At 43.6% G+C, this 21,378-nt stretch overlaps 1 protein-coding gene across 1 annotated transcript in view; it reads left to right on the plus strand.

Moving 5' to 3' along the window:
* Positions 1-8,196: 8,196 nt before the first annotated feature.
* BSN (bassoon presynaptic cytomatrix protein) overlaps positions 8,197-21,378 on the plus strand; it is a 208,737-nt gene continuing 195,555 nt past the window's right edge. Inside the window, exon 1 of the mRNA XM_088662153.1 lies at positions 8,197-8,387. Coding sequence (XP_088518279.1) covers positions 8,197-8,387 — 191 coding nt within the window. The remainder of the gene's footprint in view (positions 8,388-21,378) is intronic.

Consider the following 21,378-nt stretch of genomic DNA (forward strand, 5'->3'; position numbering starts at 1 on the left):
CTGAAGCAAAGTTCTTAACCCAAGTTACTATTTCTGGGATAGCGGAGTTTGTAACCTGAAGTGTCTGTGACCTGAGGCATCTGTAACCCAAGGTACCACTGTACTTTTATATATAAACCACTTTGTGGTTTTATACATTCAAGCAGTATATAATTTTTATGAAATACAGTAAAATCTAATAAATAAAACAAATCAACCCAGCGGGAGGCAGGTTATCTGCAGCACAGTGACTGAGATGAGGAGTCTATAGGGCTGACAAAATCTCATAGGCACTTACCTCAGAATAAATCATATCCTCATATCCTGCTTGTGAACTTCCCAGAGGCAAACAGGATGCTGAAATGACCACTCCCCACATCAAATGGGGGGGTGACTTTTGCGTGGTCGTGCGCAGCCCCCTGATCTCCCTGATTGTTCAGAGCTGGCACTACCTTCCCAGGCAGGTTACCTGGGGTCTCCGCCTACCCCAGCCAATCAACCATTCCTGCCTGGGGAGGTGTTGCCAGGGGACTGGCCAGGTAAAGGGAGGGACTATCCAGATCACACAATAGAATTTGAATCTTCCCTGCAAAGCAGCATTCGGGCACACGTACCTGGGAGTAAGTCCCATGGAACTAAATGGGGCTTCTTTCTGCAGAGACATGATCAGGACCTCATAAGCTGTTTCTCCCATAGAACGAATTAGATTTGGAAAGCAGGCTGGCATGTCTCTTTGCATGAGTGGTCCCCCATTAGGCAAAGTAAGGCCATTGCCTCAGGCGGCGGACCCAAGACCCAAGGAGTGCTCTGCCCGCCGCCACCTCTTGCTCTGTTCCTAGGCCACTGTGATGCACCCAGTGTGCATGGGGCCAGGCAGCGCCTGCATCTATGGCGAGGGGGAGGCTGGGCGTTTTGTCTCAAGCAGCAAAACATCCTGGGCCAGCCTTGTCTGTCAGATATGGGCATTTGCATACCTATCCTATCAGAGGTGGGGCAGAATCCCACATGCTTGACTGGAGCAGTCCCACCCACACATCGAAGGGGGCGTGCTGCAGACCAACTGCTTGGAGAACGGAGAGACTTTGCTCCCCATTTGCACATGTGTAAGGCCCGGAAGCGTGAGCAGATGCTCAGTCCCCGTCCCCCCCCCCGTCCCCCAACCGCCTCGCCAGCTCTCTCCTTTTTCATTATGCTAATTATTCTTTTAAAATCATAAATAAATAATTAGATCCCTGATCAAAGGGTAGATTTCTTGCTGTGCAGTAGAGATGTTAATGAGGCAGTTGAACTCACATGGCAGGAAGGCAACAGGTTTGTTCTTTAATTACAGGGAAGAGCTTTGGGGCTCCTTGGACCTGTCTCTCGGCTCTCATTAGGCACCCGCCCCCCCTTGTAAAGCAGTGCAGTGTGTGTGTGTGTCTGCACAGCACATCAACAGGAGTGGTCCCCCCCCCCGTGTCCATTCATTTTCTTTGCACTTTCATTTTGCTTCTCTACGTGAACAAAAGCTGAGGTGGGTTTGGGACCACAGGATGCATCTTACACAAAGAGGTGTAACTTCTAAAATACTCTGAAATGACCAGTTCTTGAGCCACTTTTCTGACGATACTAGGAAAGCAGAATCCTGGCTGTACTTCCTTAAGGAACCTTGTGGTCAAGGGGTGCATAAGCCTCGTGTTCCCAACCAAGACATTACCTTACTCTGAAAGGTTGCAGGAGTATTTGTAGTAAGCATGGAGTTCTAATTTACCTAACCAGGGAGACCAGCAATCTTGCCAAATTTCCTAGCATGATCCATCTTTTTTAGGAATGGGGGGGGGGCGGGGAGGACAGAGGAGCATGCTGGAAATGTCCTTTCCTGACAAGTTCGCAGCTCTCCAGAGATGAGGACTAGAACTTTACAAGAAATCAAACCTGGGGTTTTCAGGATTGTAGCAACAGTTTTGCAAATCATACCAATAGCCTAAGAGGCGCCAAGTAAGTTGTCCACAGGTTTTAAGTGCCTGCTATTGCTGATGTGCTCACTGAGTGCCAATCACTGGGAGGAAATATCATTAGGCATTAATTTATTTATTTTTACTTTGTGATAAAGCATCAGTGACTAAAAGTCTGGACAGAGATTCACGATCAGGTTTAGAGATATGCCTCTGCTGAAAGGTATGTGCTTTCTTTTCATGCATCTGCATTCAAATTGCTTTGATTTCACAGAGCACAAAAAAAAAGAGTTAGCCTCAGATTTATAGACGGAATCTTTGCTCTGATCATTAGCAAAAATTACTTCTGTCACGAGCAAATCCAAATGGACAAGTGGCTTTAATAATTTTCTTCCCACTTGCAAAATAACACTAATATTAATAAGTGACTTACACTCAGAAGGGACAAGTCAGCCTGAACATTTTAAATTGCGCAGTTTAATCATTTGAGTAAGACCGGTGAAGAAAGATTTATTAATTCATTGAAAATTTAAGAAGTATATTTTTCTTGGAGCAGTTTTCCTCATCATTCTGAGAAGCAACAAAGAGGGCGAAAATCTAGTCACAGGAGAGGACAGGATATTTCAGGAAATGGATTAATGGCATTGGTACTATGAAAAGAAGAATGCATTTTCAACCCTGTTGGGGACTGTGATAAAATAATCTAGTCTGACTCTGTGCATAATTTAGGCCTGGGGATCTCCGTTTCACTGAGAAAGCAATTGCATGAAACTTCTCTCCTGCTAGGTAGCCACTGTGATATAGCAGAATGCTGGACTTTTTGACAAATGGATTAATGCATCACCCCCCCCCCCCATCAGGTGGTACAGGCTGCGACACCCTTTGTTCCATATTCCAAGGCAGTGCATTTTTAGTCCTTTGCCTGAATACACAGACAGTTCAGGTTTCCAGCTTACACTTCTGGAGAAAGACTTTTTACAGGGCTTCCAAATTTAAACCCCATAACCAACCTGGAGGTGAAGATTTTAAACAATTTTAAACTTACAAAATGTATGGTATTTTACCTGAGCTGGGAGAAGAGGGAAACTTTGGAACTCACTTTACAGGGCACATTGCACAGAAGTTGCTGGGCTTGCAACAGCCCCAGCCACTATGGCTTATTATAGTCAGGGGTCATAGAATTGGAGAGTTGGAAGGGACCATGAGGGTCATCTAGTCCAATCCCCTGCAATGCAGGAATCATTTGCTCAATGTGGGGCTCGAATCCATTACCCTGAGAGCTTCATGCTCTACCGACTGAGCTATCCAGTGGATGATGGGAGTTGTAGTCCAACAACAACTGGAGGCAGTGGCTACAGGTGATATTTTTATTTGGTAGGGCTGCATCTTTTAACCTTGCTGTTTCCCTAACAATAAGACTTGTACAGTATTTACATAGGAAAGTGCACCATCACACAGGCACACTGTTCCATTGTTTTCTCACTGAAAAACATCCATTGTTCTCTGGCACATCTATGGACCAGGGAAGAGCTTCCCTTTATGATTTTCAGACCAGATTGACTCCATACTTCTCATTTAGAAAATAAGCTACACCACATAACATACATTTTTGAATTCAGGTTTTGTTTACTCATTCATTTCCAAAAACCTAAACAAACAAAAAAGCTTTTGAGATGTAAGGAATACTTGTTCTAATTGCATGCAGTTTTCCTCCTCCATTAAAAAAAAATATCAATCTAACTTTTCATTATCCAAAACTCTTATTTCTCTAAAATAAAGTATTGGAAACAGATCCCTGTTTTTTTGCAAATACTCTACTTGAATTCCACGTGGTTCAGAGAAACCTACCCCACCCTACACAATTGCTGCTGCTACAGCTTTTAATAAGTGAATGCAGGCCAATGGTTAATACAGATATTGTTGCAACACATAAAGAACCCGGCCACCATTTCTTTTCCTGCCCCCCCCCCCTTCACAAAAATAAATTCAAAATGATTAAATAAGAAATAGGTGGGTATTTATTATATTTACTATAGAAAGGGACTTAAACTGTGTCCACCATATCTCTTTCTTCCCCTCTCCACTGCAAACTTAGAATCATAGAATTGTGGGGTTGGAAGGGACCTCGAGAACCATCTTGTCCAACTCCCTGCAGTGCAGCATCCATGACAGATGGCCATCCAACCTCTGCTTGAAAACCTCCAAGGAAGGTAGGTCCACCACCTCCTGAGTCTGTTCCACTGCTGAACTGCTCTTCCTGATTTATCCCAATCCCCCCTTCCCCCCAAAAGGCCTTGCAGCTTTTGTGAAAAATACCTCCCAATAACAACGGGGAAACTGGATATTCATTCTTTAGCAGAAATTGCATGTACAACAAATACTATTTTTTTTTAAAAAAACTCCTTAAAGTAGGGAATGCTCACTGCTGCTTCTTTGGGTCAGGAGGTGTGATCTTCAAGAAAACAGCTCTGTGCATGCTCGGAACACATATCTATGATTCAGATAGACCTAGTAGGGCTATCCTGAGGCAGACCTACTAATGTTGTACAATGACTGTATCCAGTGTACTTTTTTGTTGCTTTTTTTGCTCATATCTTGATAAAAGTGTCATAGGTACCTGCACAAAATGGCTACCAGTGTCAGGAAAAATAGAGGTGATGGTTCTTTCTACCAATGAATACCATCACAAAATTTGCATTTGTTTCTTCCTGTATACATATATAAATTTGCATTTGTTTCTTCCTATATGCATAAAAATGTAAGGCTCTCATCACATGGCAGTTTGTATGATTGCAATAGTTCACTGTTTGCAGTATGCCAAATGGCAGGTGGCCCAGGTGAGTTGTTGAACTGAGGGGGTGGGGTTGGATGTTGTGAAGGACCTCCCCCTCCTTTAAACACACCCCCTGCGAGGTTTATTGGAAGGGGAAAGCACTTCAAATAGTGCTGTGTGAAGCACCTCCTCCCTTTGTTAAATGTACCTGCAGAAAGGTTTAATGGAGGGGGCACTTCACACTGTGATTTAGCAAGCTGCTCTGTGAAGCACCTTCTTCCTTTTAAAGGCTTTGGGCAAGCAGTGAGGGGACAGGTGAGGTGTAAAGGAAGGGGAGTTGGAAAGGGGGTAGATGGGGTTGGCAAGCAGAAGTGGCAGCGCCTAGTATTTATATATATTTATTGACATTTAGATACCACCCAAATGACCCATGTCCTCCCTCTGGGAAGTTCACAAGATAATGAAATGAAAATGCAACAAACTAAAAGCAATCAATACCATGAAGCTGTACCAGCACAAAAATCAGCACAGCTCTGCATTAAACTACACAAAGCATCTTCATTTGTAGTGGAGCTGTATCATCCTTGGTGAACAATCTTTCTCTCTGGATCATCAGTCTTCCAGATTTTCTATTTTTGCTAAAAAATAAAAACACTGTAATGAACTGGAAGAAATGAGCAAAGAGAGCAACTAGGTGGATCAATTCATACAGAAGGAGTGTTTGAGTACAGAGAATGCATTCCGTTTTCTGACATTGAATGCATACAGGTAGGGGAAATTTAGAGAAAAGACAAAATGATTGATAATAGTGGCATCCGGTATACTCAGCTGGCAGTTTTCATCCCGGGAGATCGGAAGGATAGTTTGTTGGCACGATATTTAGATGTAGTGAAAATATGGTTTTCTTCTGATTAATGATGTTAGGCACTGAATCACCAGGTTTCAAAAGTAATTAATTGATTATCAAATACTAGGGCTCTCATCCCATTAAAGAAATCTTAACTGATTAAACATGATAGTTTTAACTGGCTGATTAGTGAATTAAATCTGCATATATCTGCATTTAAAAATGATAAAGGATTATTTACTGCTGCTTAGATGATGCTCAATTGGCAGTTACCCATTGACAATCACAGCAACAACCAACTTAGAAGAGGTAGGCCCTTGTGTGTAAGGGAGAAGAAAAGAACATCCCTCATCATAGCTCAGTTGGTTAGAACATGGTGCTGATAACACCAATATCGCAGGTTTGATCCCCATATGGGACAGCTGCATATTCCTACATTGCAGGGGGTTGGACTAGATGATCCTCAGGGTCCCTTCCAACTCTACAGTTCTATGATTCTATCTACACAACTATTAAAGGTGCAGAGCCCTGCCATATTTTTTACCTGGCCACCCTAGAGAGACATGTACACTTCTTCTAAGCATCACGCTACAAGTGTGTATTTGTATCTAAATACAGTACAGGTTTTTGACATGCATATTCCATCAGCTGGCAGGGGGCTGATAATTTACAGGATTGGAACAGGCATGGAACAGGCATTGTGGAAGATGGTGAAGTGTTGCTGTAGCAGTCAACAGAGAGGAGGCGGAACTACTCATTTCTTACATGGGCGTACCCAGGATCAAAACTAGGGGGGGGCAAGGGGAGGGGCCAAGGCACGGAAGGGGAGGGGCCACAAAGTGGGCGGGAACAGCGAACTCGCGCTCCGCCGGGCTGTGCCCCTCCCTAGCAGCAGGGCTGGTGGGCGGAGGCGGAGCCCAGCCCAGCGGAGCGCGAGTTCAGCGTTCCTGCCCACCGCGCCGCGCTCCCTGGTTCCCCGCCGCGCTTGGCCTTGCCTGAGGGCGCGCCGGGGAGCTGGAGGGAGGGTGCGGCGCGGTGCGGCGGGAATGGCGAACTCGCGCTCCGCCGGGCTGTGCTCCGCCTCTGCCCACCAGCTCTGCTTCTAGAGTAGGGCAGCTGCCCTAACTTGCCGCATGGTGGGTACGCCCTTGATTTCTTATTTGGCCTTGGTCAGATTTCTTCCTTCAAGGGAGATTGTATTTGGCCTGGAAAAATGTGGAAGCAGAAATTTGAAATCCAGGTTATGCCAGGATATGATTAGAGAATACCTAAAAAGGTAAAGGGAAAAGGACCCCTGACAGTTAAGTCCAGTCGCAGACAACTCTGGGGTTGTGGCGCTCATCTTGCTTTACAGGCCGAGGGAGCTGGCGTTTGTCCGCAGACATTTTTCCGGGTCATGTGGCCAGCATGACAAAGCTGCTTCTGGCGAACCAGAGCAGCGCACGGAAACGCCGTTTACCTTCCCGCCGGAGTGGTCCCTATGTATCTACTTGCACTTTGGTGTGCTTTCGAACTCCGTTGCAGGGATTCGAACCGCCAACCTTCTGATCAGCAAGCCCTAGACTCTGTGGTTTAACCCACAGCGCCAACAATTACAGACCAGTAATTCAGAGGTTGCAATGAAAGTGAATTTCTCTGGAATGCTTTGTTCTATGCAGCTCAAAAGTTGGTACATGATCATTTCCTCTCTTGCTAATTGGATGTGGGCATGCATAGTTGGCCTGAAGAAATATATTGAGCTCATAGAAATAAGTGATGCTGCTACGCACCTTTATTACTTACCGTACTTGTGCTGGGGAGTGACACAATCTATGTCTCAACACACACACACACACATCATGGCAGTCACAAGATGGGCACATGCCTTTGCCCAGCCCTGCTAAGAATGCATTGCCTGGGTAAAGGGGCCAGGCTTCAGGGTAAGGAGGCTGGCTGCCGTTGATATCCTTCCAGCTGCAGTTCCAATGCACTGGTCAGGCCAAGGGCAAAAATAGCAGGTGTAACCTCCCATTGGTCAGCTCGGGAACAGAGGGAGGGAAAAGGCGGCGAAGCTGGCGATGGAGAGCAACCTTCAGGGCAGGGCAAGGGAAGCTGGCCTCCCATTAGGCGAGCCGTGCATGTGCGGAAAGATGGAGTAAGGAAGAGCGTGCTCCTATTGGCCAGTTAAACGGTGGAGGGAATGACCGCAAATTCCCATTGGTCGGGGAATAAAGGAATGGCGAGGCGTTCCGTTCCGGGCTTTGCGCCTTCTGAAGGGGAAGGTTTTTCTCTTGGCCGCCTTGCCTGGACCGCAAAAGGGCTGCTCGTCGCCGGGTTTTCGTCGTCCGGCCCTGCTCGTGCACGCGCTTGGCGGGAAAGGGGGAGGAAAACTAACAGGGCTCGCGCGCTTCCATTGGTCGGGCCGCGCACGTGCTCGCGGTGGGCGGGCTTGAACTCTGCGCGAGCCTCATTGGCCTCGGGGTGCGCGCGCGCGCTCCCACACGGAGCGCGCTCCTTCCCTCAGCTGTGGGAGGGGTGGACTCCTTGCTCGCGCCCCGGCGAGCGCATGCCCAGTGCGGATGGGGCAGGCGGCGATGGTGGAGCTAGGCTGATGGCGGCGCAGGAGGCGCTGCGCTGAGGACGCTCCGGGAGCCCGTCCCCATCCCGGCCGCTGCTGCCTCGCCATGGGCAACGAGGCCAGCCTGGAGGGCGGTGGAGCCGAGGGGCAGCTGCCCCCCGGTCCCGCCGCCGGCCCCTCCACGTCGCCCGGGGCTCCCAAGCCGCCTTCAGCACCAGGCAGCGGAGGACAGCTCCCCCCGGGCAGGGCTCCAGCCGCCGCACCGGGCCCCGCGCAGCCGCACGGACCCTCCGCCAGGTGGGAAGCGCAGACCGGCTGAGCCGGACTGGAGGGGCGGTGCAGGAGGGGAGGGGTCGCTCGAGGGCAACTTGGTCTGTCAGGGATGAGGAGCAGCAGCAGGGCTGGAGGGAGTGGGGATTAAGGGCGAGGTGCAACTGGGGAACCCTCTGCTGCGGGGTGCCAGACGGGGCTGGGCATGAGCTGGGAGTGCGAGAAAGGAATGGGGCAGCAGAGGGCAAGGCTCAGCCTTTGGAGACGGCCAAGAGAGATGGGAGAAAAAGATCGGGTGCAACCCTGAGGGGTCGCCAGCTTTTGTGGGGGAAGGCTCTGGACATGATTCCTCTGTCAGAATGAGTGGATGTGGAGAAACAGAAAGATGGTTGGGCCTGGGTGGTAGCTTTCCCATGTGTGCATTGTGTTTAGGGAAGCCCCTTGTTTTCAGAGGCACTCTTTCGATCCCAGAGAGTCAAGGCTCCCTAGAGCATATTGATACCTCTTATTTCAGAACGCTGCATACTGATACCTCTTATTTTGGGAATGCTGATCTCTGACCAAGCTCTGTGATATAGTTTTGGTGGTGTCTGAAGTGGAGGAAAGGCTGTGTTGGGTGCCATTTGAGACTCATCTTTTAAAGGAGAGTATGCAGGAATCTGCACATATTTGATGCAGCGAATGAGATCCATCTAGCTGGATGGTGTTGCAAAAGGCATAGAATGGAGGACCAGATGGCACATGGGCACATACATGCATAGGATGCAGACTCTTCCACAGAGTGTCGTAGTGCAGGCTAGTATCAGGGAGAGGGGAGCAGAGAAACATGAATGGGAATGTTGATTACACAGAGGATGGGAAAAGTGACATGCAAAACAGAAGATCATGGTTTGTGGGTAAAGAACTAAGCAAGTACCCCTTTTCAATGTGTGTGTTGTCAAGACTTCTGGCTTAAGTCATCTACAACATCTACAGACAAACAGGTTTCCCTTCTCACACCTAGATCATCTTGGCCAGTTACATTGTCCTCATGCTTGTTTATAATGATACAATTGATGGTGTTTAAGGCCATTATGTTGAATACAGTTTATATACCGTGCATGTGGCTGTCCTAATTGCAAACTGTTTGAAATATATATATATATATATAAAGAAAAATAATAATAGTAGTAGTTATGTAAGCTCTACATCAATGTACAGAAATAATAGAACAAAAACATCAGTGCTCTGTGTAGTGTCTCCTAAAAAGGAAAACAAAACGTGACAGGGTGAGGGTGGAGAGTAGTATAATGATTAGTTATCATGCAGCAGAACACTACATTTAGAAGAATTTTTTAAAAAAATAACACTTGCTACCAATACATATAGAACTTTAGTGTTAGAAAGCAGATAAAAATCAAAAGTTAGTGAAAAAAATGAGATTTTAAATGTCTTGAAGTAAGATATTGGATATATATGTGTGTGTGTGTGCTAATAGGTACTAAGCCATTTTTGTTGAAAAGCTGAGCAGAATACACTAAGAAGTGTAGCACCCTTGTTCATATGTTTAAAAAGGGCTTGCGCTGTTAATGCTCCATTATTACAAGGAGAATGCAATAGTAGATTCTGGAAGAAATCAAATTGCTTGCTTTTCTGTATTAAGGCTGTGTTGAAGCAGGAACCTTCTTTATCGTCCTTTAATGTCAAAAGTATTTGGTCCTGCCTGAACTTGGATTTTTCTTATCATTGGATATTTCTTCATGAGTTTGTAGAAGAAATCTATTAAACTATGCTGATTGATGTTCTGTATTGATCCCTTTACATTTTTAAGGCAACAATTATCCATCACCTATCTTCAAATTGGTATAGATATGTTTTAATAGTATCTTTAATCCTAAATCTCTTCTGAAAATGTAGATAATCTGTTTGTAGAATTGCCATTTGTATGTAGAGGAAATGGTATTGGAATTGTGATGTGGCAGTTCTTTCCCTCTTGGAGGGTAGCCTTTGCACATTACTCTGAGTTCAGGGGGGATGTAGGCAAAGCATTGGTGCATATGCAAGTTGCATATACAGTTAATGGATGTTGAAATAATTAGGCAGAATGAACTTGTGTAAGATTTGGAAGGAGTGTGTGTAGTCTGTAGCTAAGCTAGCTAGCTAGTTGTTATGAAAAGGAAAGATCTTGGGACCTGTAGCAGGATTATTTAGTTTCTGTGGCCTGGAAGGTTTCTTTAAGTCTGCAGTTCAGGCTCAATTATGCACCATAAAAGTGTTACTGATGGAGAGCTGAGTGTTTTGAAGCATCTGCGCATTGAGGCTTTTCCGTGACACTCCTGCCATGGTGTGTCGAAGAACAGAACTGGGAAGCTATCCAAGTACTAATACATCTGTGCAAACGTACTAGACACTCTTCCAAACCCAGACAATCAGCACAACCATGTTCTCTCAAAACAAGCATCCTATCATATCCCTGCCATGACTAATGGATGTTTATTCTGTCAGCCTTATAGTCCTTTGCTTAGGGAATGCGCAGGAGTAATCACGAATATGGGCATTTTCCAAGGTGGTAGCCATGTTAGTCTGTTGCAGCAAAAACAACAAAGGCTTAGGATGTTAATTAAAAGTACCTTATCCAATATTAGAAATTTATCTGTGCAGAAAAAGGTGTTTGAACCTGACTTCAGTTTTAGAAAGGTTGTTTTGCTTAATGAATAGTAGATCCTATTAGGTCAACTTACTGCACAGTATAATTAAGATTCCGCATGTTTACTACCTATAAGTGTTTCAGAAGCAGGTGAGCCAAATCCATATAAAACATAGGAATGGGAAAATATATTATTTCAGATTTATCAATGTTGGGTAATATCCCTGTGGATGGTATCACTACCAGGCTAGGGCCATAGCTCAGTACTAGAGCACATGCTTTGCGTGCCAAAGGTCCCAGGGCTTAATCCAATAAAGGCTGGGAATAAATCTTGTCAGAAAACCCAGAAAATCACTGGCAGCCAGTGTAGCCAATACTAGATAGAGCAATAGTCTTACTTGGTGCAAGACAGATTCCTATATTACCTCCAAAATGCCAGATGCTTGATGCATCTTGGTGTACCTGTTTGAAGTTTCACACTGGTCCTTGGGTTGAAATCCAGTGTGTATTTACTTGGAAGTAACCACCATGATTGAACTCAGTAGGACTTACTTCTGAGGAAACTTGCATAGAATTGCGCCATAAAGCCTTCAGTTAGGTTCTTTGTGAGTTCTGAATTGTACTAATTCTCCCCTTTCAAATATTCAATATGTTTAGAACCATGGATTCAGCTATATCTGTTCCCCTTTTGATAGGACTATAGACCAAGATCTTCTGAACGTTTCTCAACTTCAATATCTTAACAAAATATAGCAGCAGCTAATGTGGGGCAAAATGTAGCCACATGTAAATATTTATTATTAATCTCCTCCCATGCCTGTCTCAAGGTGATGTACAAAATAAAATCAGGGAACAAGCTAGTCACATAGAAGCCTTTAAAGGTCTTACTGGCTTTCTTTTAACTCGAGTGCTTTCCAGATGTTTCCTTTATCTTTTTAGCTGCCCTTACTTTATCTAAAAGGCACCTTGAGTCCCAGTCAGGGAAAAATGTGGCGCCTAAATAAATATATAATAATGCTTTTCACCAGTGAAGCTTTTGAAATATATATATTTCCCCACTCTCAGTATACAATCTGGAAAGACACAACACAAAAGGAAAAGGGTCAAGGAGGGAAGAATGAAAAGAGGCAAACTCAGGCACAAAATTCTTACTATCACAAGGTTATTATAATAACCAGCTTGAATGCAAACAGAATGCTCATGGTTCAGAAACAGGCCTTGGCATGCCTCTGATAATAGTTTGGTGACCCAAGCTTCTTAGAAGTGGCTGTAATGCACAACTGGAAGTTGTTTGACCTTACAGGGTGAGGCCTTGACCTTCTGGAAGCTGCAGGCTTCTTGTCACTCCTGCTGTAGCAGCTAAGGCTATCTGTATATCTATCTACCCATCTATCCAAACACACACACACACACACACACACACACACTCGAGATCTTGATACCACCAGGTTCAGTAGCTTCATCAATTGTTTCATAATACTGTAGGCTAAATATGTCTTTCCCCTGCCTGTTGGCAATGACACTCCCCAACTTGAGCTGGTGCCATGGAATGGGGGCGTATGGGCAGATGGCTGGAGGCAGAGAAGCACAGAATTCATTGAGCTGAGAGGGAGGGGTTTGAGGAAAGGATGAATTGAGGTGGCTGCAAGAACGATAGAAGTTAAGAACAGTAGGGGCCAAAGGGGGAGTGGGAGTTGGAGAAGAGCTGAGTAATAAGCTCCTGTTACAAGCTCCCGGGAATAGGAGGGGAAAGGAGCCAGGGAGTCTAAGGAGACTGATGGGATTGTGTGGTGCCTATTTAATATTTTGATTTGAATAAACCAGGTTGGTTGCAAATCTCTAGTTAGTATCTAATTCAGGAGTCAAAAACAGTTGATGATGCATACCACTTCACAATGAAATGGATACAGCACATGTTTGGGTCATAGTCTTGCATGTTTCTGAAATTGCAGTTATAGATCACTTATAAGACATACAACTGCATTTTATGTATAAAACTCAAGTGTGTCACTGGGATTAAAATGCATTTTCCAGTTTCTTAATGCGTTTTACTGTTAAGCTGTCTTTCCCCACATGATCAAACCTATCATCTCAGTAGCGTTCAGCAGTAATCTTTAACCAAATGCTTTTCTGCCCTCTTTCTTTTTTAGGCATTCGTTTTTATTGAACTTTTCACTATACAAATATAACTAATAACTGCAACAAAAGTGCAGAAAAAACAAAGAAATAAACCATCAAATATAAAAAACCCAAACCCTCTACTTATTATAGGTAGCAGGGGAGAAGTGCAGTGTAAAATGTTAGATGAACATGGGAAGTCTTCTTGAAATCCCTGCTTACTTACTAGGGTTAATGGGTGATTTTTGATCTTTCACTAACTATCTACCCCACATAACAAAATAGTGGAAACTCCAGTACTTTCTTGGAGGAAGAACAGAAATGTAATGGATAAATTGGAACATAATTATTTTGAAATGCAGGTGTAAAATATGCAAGGCTGTGATGATGATAAAACTTTAATTAACAAGCATAAACTGCATATCATGTGTTCAAAGCACTTAGTGAAAACAGCCCTGTAAGGTGGGTTGGTAGAATTAGCTTCATATAAAATGATGAGTTACCAGTTTGTGAATATGTTTTTATAAACTTTGAAACAGGTTTTTTTTTGGGGGGGGGAAGTATTTGGAAGATGGTTGAAAGAGGGACGTCATGGAAGAAGGAATTTGGAATATTATAGAGGACTCATCCAACTTTGTGTGCTGCAGTTTTAGTCTTGATAGCTAAAACAGCGAAGAGAAAGCAGATAACTTACTAAGTGATGTTGGACACAATTCAGCCATACAAGTGCATTTAAAGGCACATTGGTTTTAATAAGGGGAAAAGATTTAAGAGCTGGGTAAAAGACTTAAGAACAAAGTGCTTTGTGTCAAGAGTGTTGCATTACCAATAAGAAATGTGAATTTACATAACCCCAATAATATTTGTATCTTTTTGAAGGCTATTAATTTAATTTTCTTTATGGTTAGTGACTTTGTAGAAGATGTGTGTTTTTAAAATGCCAATTATGGTTTGATTTGACAAACTGTCTGGTAAAGAAGAGATTGGAGGGAGACATAGGGTGAAATTCAACCTCACACTATGTTGAACGTTCCACCATCTGTGGAAGCATTTTGGCTTGCCAGGCGGAATAGTCACCCTTCCCTTGAGTGTTATTCTGTAGATTCTCCTGAACCCCCCACAGCCAATTGTGGGGAGTGTGCAGGGGATGGGGGGGAGTCATGTTGTGCAAGCAGAAGCCCTTCAACCGGGCATCTCCTGACTGAGTTCATTTGTTAAGTTCTGCCCAGCATCTTTAAGCTGTTGTTTTCAAGTGCCAGATCAGCATTATTGAAATTTGAGATGTTTAAAACAATGCAGCTACATGCACATCTTTTGGAAGATCATTTATGCTTTGAGAACCAGAGTTTAGGCATATTTGTGGAACAGATACTTAACAGGTGGGTGTCAAGCACGATGCTTCAGGCATCCATGCTAATACCTAGATCGAAACTGGCAGTATTTGAAAATGGATGCCTGCTTCATCACAAACCTAGATCTGGCCCTTGTAGAATATGTGGTTTATGAAGTCTGCTGTGATACAGGATGCTTTTCACTGTTTGCCTCAGAGATCCTGCTCCCTAAAAGTGGAACTTGTCTTTTGTTCTCGTTCCAGAGAGCCCCTTTATAACCTTAGGCAACCTCCCTCCAAACAGAAAGTGATTTTGCAACTTGGAGAGCTTGTACCATATATCTCATATATCACAATGGGGGTGGAAATATGCATTGGTCTGGACCAAGAGTAGTCAATGTGGGTCCATCCAGGTGTTGTGGACTGCAACTCCCATCAACCCTAGCCAGCTTGTTCTGTGGTCAGGGGTTATGGGAATTGTAGTTCACAGATTTTTGGAGGGCACTCTTCTCTAGAGTCACTCTGCTGGTGACTTTCCTGGAAAGGGACAGCTTGGTTACTGTGACACATGCACTAATAACTTCATATCTAGACTACTGCAATGTACTCTGTGGTTTTTCCCCCCTTCTTATTTCTGATCCAGAGGTTGCAGCTGGTGCAGTAGCGCTCCTTATCAGGCGCATAACATACCAATGTTGAGGTTGCCTATTAGCTATCAGGCCAGCTTTATGTTACTTACATATAAAATCCTAAACAACTCTGGGTCAAGTTTCCTGAAATACCAAGTTCCCCTCCCTTGCTCTATAAGGGCAGTAAGATAAGCAAATGGAACCCGATTAGCCTTGCTGCTGCCCAGTAATTATTACCTTGTGGTAACATGAAGACAAGCTTTTTCATTGATTGTACCTGGTCTGTAGAGCTCTCCCTGTTGAAATTTGAGAGGCCCCATCTGTATTGGCACCACTTTACACAGGCATTTTTTAAATCACTTGGTGTGGGTCTAGAATAGATCTTCTGTTTTTACTGTTGTATTGCTTTTTGATGCTAGTTACAGATTTTAATTGGCTTTGTATATTTTGCTTTCATGTTTTGTGAACTGCTTAGAAGCCAATTTGGACACTGAGCAGCATATAGTACAGGCAAATAAAGAATAATAAAAGTGGGTTTTGTTCCTCCTTCCATGGACACAGTGAATGACTCGACCATTTTGGAGCCATCTTTCCTTTGACACTTCAAGCCAACACTTTCTCTTTTGCACCTTAATATCTAATGCCATTTAATGCTCTTTACATGGCAGGGTATTTTGCCATATTTCTGCCATGGTTTGGAGCAGCAAATTGGAGCAGCTCATTGACTATAGTACTCTGTACTATATGTCCATTGTGGAGTCACAAACACACATTCAGCTTCACGTTTTACAGGGTCTGCTGATCCGAATACCACTGCATATGCAGCAACATTCTTAATGTGTAAACTCTCAGTGCCTTTCCTGGAAAACTGCTTTCTGTTGTTTTTCCTGAGCATTCTGCTGCAAGCTCCATTCCCTTTCACATCACTAAGATTGCAAACCCTCTGGACAGGGGCCATGTCACTTCTGTGTTCTGTGTGGTAGCACTAAATAAATGTAAAATAGTTGCTGCTGCAGCAGCACTACTTCAGTAGCAGGCAGAAATAGAGGTGGTTGCAGAAAGTACAAGGTGGCAGTAGAAGAATCAGTCAGGTCCAGATGGCTGACTAGATTATAATGGATCTGCAATTAATCTATGATCAACTAATGAATCGGGTAATTGCACAGATTAGTCGATTAATGTTGTTAGTCCAAGGAAACACAATAATTGCTGCTCATCTTCCTATTTGTTGTGTTATCTTCATTTTCTTCAAATCCTAGGCGCTGACATTCTTTTCACTTTAGAAATGAATTGCGTGTTGTCATGCATGATTCCTGTCTTCCTTCTTTTCTAAAGTCTTGGTTTTCCTTCCACTCCATGATACCATTGGGTTGCTTGCATTAATCAGGGCCTTCTTGAAGGATTACCTCGGCCCCTTATAGCAGGAGAAGACAAGCTTTGATAAAGTTTGTGACAGTGTTTTAAATACAGCTCTTTAGAAACTTGCTTGATGTGCAGATTGAGCACAGCTCTGAACAGTTTACACTGACTCAAAGAAGTAGCTTCTTGGGCCATTTGTTGTACAATTCATTTCCCAGTCTACAACTTCTAAGTCCACCTGGAGATTCAAGCCCTCCACCTGCCAACTGGAAGCAGGCAGGCAAACCTGCAGTCTCCAGGTCAGCCCTGGAGGTCTGGCAACCCTATCACTAGTACAGTGGTGCCTTGGGTTACAAACGCTTTGGGTTACAAACTCTTTGGGTTACAAACTCTGCTAACCCAGAGGTTGTACCTCTAGTTAAGAACTTTGCCCCAGGATGAGAATGGAAATCGCGTGCTGGCGGCGCAGCGGCAGCGGAAGACCCCCATTAGCAAAAGTGTGCCTCAGGTTAAGAACGGTTTCGGGTTAAGAATGGACCTCTGGATTGAATTAAGTTCGTAACCCGAGGTGCCACTGTACACCAGTGTGAACTCAACAGCAAAATGTTGCAGTGTATTTGCAGTCCCTGATGTGTGTTCTTGTTCAGGGCTTCACCCAATCTGAGAAGAAAAGGATTGTTCTACCATTATTTGGAGCTGCCAAGGTGAGGTGGTGCTTTATAGCACTAAATAGATCCAGTGTGGGTCTACTATTTATTTTATTATTTATTGGACGGCCAGGTTTGGGCAGGGGCACACTGCAGTGTGGGAAAATATGCCATTTCCCCTATCCTGAAACCTTGTCTAATTCCATTGTTAGCATGTTTGTTTGCTGTTTTCCCTCCCTATAATTTATACACCGCTTGATTGTTTTTTTTTTAAAAAAAAACCCTCAAACAGATAAAACAATAAAATAAGGAAAAGATTACAGCCCTACTTTAAAACATACAGTACAAAAGTCAAAATACTAAAACGGAATAAAATTACTCCAACTTTCTAAGCCTCTGGGTAGGCTTGTCTAAACAAGAATGTTTTTAGCATATGTTTTGTCTCCTTTAGTATAGACATAATGACTTTATGTATTATTTAAAAATTCTCATTTAGCAGAATTATATTTAGAGTACAATAATTGTGATGGTTTAAAGATAAGCTATTGGGCTAGAATGCTTTTGTTTTGAGCTCTTTGGTGTGTATGTACAACATATGGCTTCCCCCAAAGAGTCCTGGGAACTAAAGTGCACCTCCGCAGAGCTACAATTCCACTTAAGAAACTGCACACCCCAGGATTATTGGAGGAACACCATGTATGGTGTGCATGATATGAGCCACTGGTCACAAATCACTGGAATACAGTGTGCCTGTGCAGGGGCGTACCCAGGATCAAAACTGGGGGGGGGGCAAGCCATGGTCATTCAGGTTGTGACATTTCAGCAGGGAAAAGGCGAATGAAACCAAATTTTAAAGAAAATTATATATAATTATAGCAGTGCTTTGTTACGGTAGTTTTTACAATTATTCACTTGAAAATAATAATAATTTTCATTCTAGTTACATGTCTTATACTAATATCATTTTTCTTGGGTTTGAAGAAAACTTGTTCAAAACTTTCGTTTCAAGCCAGTCCTGATTTTCCTTGAAGCATTTTCGATGGGCGCTCATCAAACACAACCCAGTCAGTCTGTCCTCTCCCATTGTACTTCTGAGCCAGGTCTTTAAAATTTAATTTTCTATAGAAATTAGTTAACTTACCTTTTTGGAACCAGTTTCTTATATCCATTTAGGCAGCCTCGATGTCTTCTGAATGTAAATAAGAAGGTAAGCTAATAGTGGGCGGCTCAGTTTAGCGGCGGGCGGCTCAGTTTAGTGACGCGGAACTCACTACACCCCTCTAGAGGATTCCCTCTTCTCTCTGCTAGAGCCCGCTAGAGACCTCTCCCTCCCTTGAATCCCAATGGCTGGCTGACATAGATTCCTCTACCAGTCGCTAGGTGGCTCTAGATACTTCTCGGTTTTTACACCATTTCAGTGTGGTAAACAACTGATTATTCATCATTGCCCTACCTAATTTTGTTTCGTTTCATCACTTTATAACCATTTTATTTTATTTATTTATTGCTTCTGGGGGGGGCAGCTGCCCCCTGTCCCTTGCTGGGTACGCCCATGTGCCTGTGTGCGCAGCTGAGGTTCTCTCATTGTCCACTTTCCCTTGGAAGGTCTTGCCTTCTATGTCCTTGCATATTCCATTTCTTATGGGGAGTGCATAACCTTCTTTGACCAGTGTCTGTTGAGTGTTTGTGTTTCACCAAACCGATCGACTGCCTGCAAGATAAGCACACACATGTATTAAAACTAGAGTTGATGTGATAAATGACCACCTTAATCTAATTTGAGCTCCTTGTCCTAAGAGACCAACGTGTAAATGGTGCATGGATTTTCTAGCTGTGGGTATTTCTTTTAATTGAGGTTTTAAATGCTGATTTTCTTATTGTGGTGTCAGCAAACCTGAGCCTTTTGGGGGTAGTCAGGTTAAAAAAGAAGAAGCAGAGTAGGGCTCAAAAGCATAGGTTGTGTGTCAAGTAACAATTGATAATGGGAGTGAACAATGCAAGATGTTGGAGTGTTGCTCTACTTCTAGTGGAGTCTGCAGTTCCTCTGGTTCTTACCAGGAATGTAATGGCCATGGAGACTTTGGGGATGTTGTGCAGCTTCACGAGGGCTAGTTGTTATTTGGGAGGAGCAACAGCTGCTGTAGCAAATTGGCATTTTAGAAGGCTTTTTAATATGCAACTATCAAGCCCTGCTACAATTGTCCAGCTTCTCCATCTTGAGGCACATTCGGTTTTGTAGTGCAAATGCACATCCCTGACAACAGCCCCAGCAAGCATAGCCAATGACCAGGGATGATGGGACTTGTAGTTCAGCAGCATCAGGAGGGCCAACTGTTCCCCACACCTGCCCTACAACATCTGCTATTTCTCCTTCTCCCCTCCCACCCTTTTTTGCTATCCTATTTATATAAAAAGCATTTATAAACCACTTAATTTTTTAAAAAATCTCTAAGCTACTCTATTTTCACAGTCAGGTTACTCTAATTCTTACAGAAAACTGCCAGAGGGCATTGATAATTAATCTGTGAGTGCATCTAAAAATTACTCGAGAAATGAAGGCTCATGAGCTTGAATCTGACTTTTACTAAGGCTTTATTTATGAAGACGTAGCAGATTTACATAGTGCAGAACAGCATGAGCTTGGTAATTTGTGTAGAAAGCAAAATATGGACCCTTTTGCGAGCACAACCTTCTGTTTGAAATGGGTCTTTCTGGGTGTAGTTCCACATGTGAGAGCTCTTTGAGAAGTTTTTCCCACCCTGCTATAGTGGTGACAATATAGGACGGGGTGGAGGAGCCCCTGGAGCTGAAGGGCTGAAGTTCTAAAAAGGTGTTAGAAATTTAGGAGTTTATGTACTATGTATGTGAGCGATTAGTGGATGTACATGTGACCTAGACTTTTTATGTTTTTAAGCTTCATCATATGATGAGAAAATGGCTCACGCCATAATTGTTGTGCACTGCAATAATAATCCCGCTACAATACCATGGTGCATGAAATTTCCCTCTCAAAATACTCGTGGCAGAAATCACAGAATTCTATGAGCCAAAAAATTGGAGAAAAAAATTAGCTGTATTCTAGTTATGTGCTCTACTTTGCACAGCAGCCATAATCTGCAGCTACTGCAAGCTAATGCGGTTTTTAAAAATTTACTGCTACTCTTTATACTCTGAGAAAGGCAGCATAGCTGTCAATTGTTGTCAGTCATTACACGACATTTTGCTTTATTGGTAGTAGTTTACTTGTACCCTTTGAAAGATGTCTATGTTTAATGTAGACTAGTAAGAAATACATGATTTGGGGGGGGAGAAATCAAGCATTATTTAACTCTTTCCTGAGTTACATTCTGCACTAGGATGTTTATGTTTTGTACTTTTGCTCCCATTAAAAGAGGATTACTATTTTTTAACGACATTAGTAAAACAATTGTGTTCTATAGATCTGAAAATATTTGTCTGGCTCATTCAAACTAATGCCAGCCAGTGCACCCTGGACTACAGTTCTGCAGCCTCCCATCTTGTCAACACCATAGTGCTCCTCCTGTCCCCAGGCATCATGTGCAGTTTTTTATAGCCCAGATCTTTCTGCTTAGATCTCAATCTCATTTTCCCATCTCCTTGCCTCCATAGATTCCTTCCTCCCCACACACCATCCGCAGTTCTTTATAGTTTCCTGGGTTTTTTTCAGGCCACTGACTACTGTGTCCTACTTTCCTCAAACATCAGGATTCTCAGCTCCCTTCACATTTGGCTCTCTGCTCCTTTGTTTCCCTGCTTTCCTTGTTCTCCTCAATATGTAACACTCCAGTGTTAATTCTTCCTGCCAGCAGGGTAGAGAGAGCTTCTCCTCTACTTTCCAACTTTTTAAGAGTGTTTTTCTCCTTTTCTTTCTCAGTAACTCATTTCCTTAGCTCCCCATCTCCCCTGTGGTTGATTTCCTCAGGCCTTAAGGCAAGGTAAGAAAGACACTACTGGATCAGACCAAAGGCCTGTTTGGTGCAGCATCCTGTTTTTCTTGATGGCCAGTCAGATGCCTGATCATTTGGGTGGCCCTTTCCTACAGCTTTTCTAAATCCACGATACCTCTTTTGAGATGTAACCAGAATTTACACAGTAATCCAAATGTGGAATACTGCTATTCATCAACACTCATCCTTCACTTTTTTCTCAGCCTTCTGCCTGCCTCGTGTTCTGCATGCAGTTGTTCCCTAACATGACAACAGCTCTTCTGGTGATGGGGCAGCGGCTTATGTGCACACCTGACAGTTTCCCAGCTATCCATCCAGATACAGAGTAGTTGGATGGGTGG

The sequence above is a fragment of the Zootoca vivipara genome, chromosome 2 (genome assembly GCF_965207765.1).
Source record: "Zootoca vivipara chromosome 2, rZooViv2.hap1.1, whole genome shotgun sequence".
NCBI lineage: Eukaryota > Metazoa > Chordata > Lepidosauria > Squamata > Lacertidae > Zootoca > Zootoca vivipara.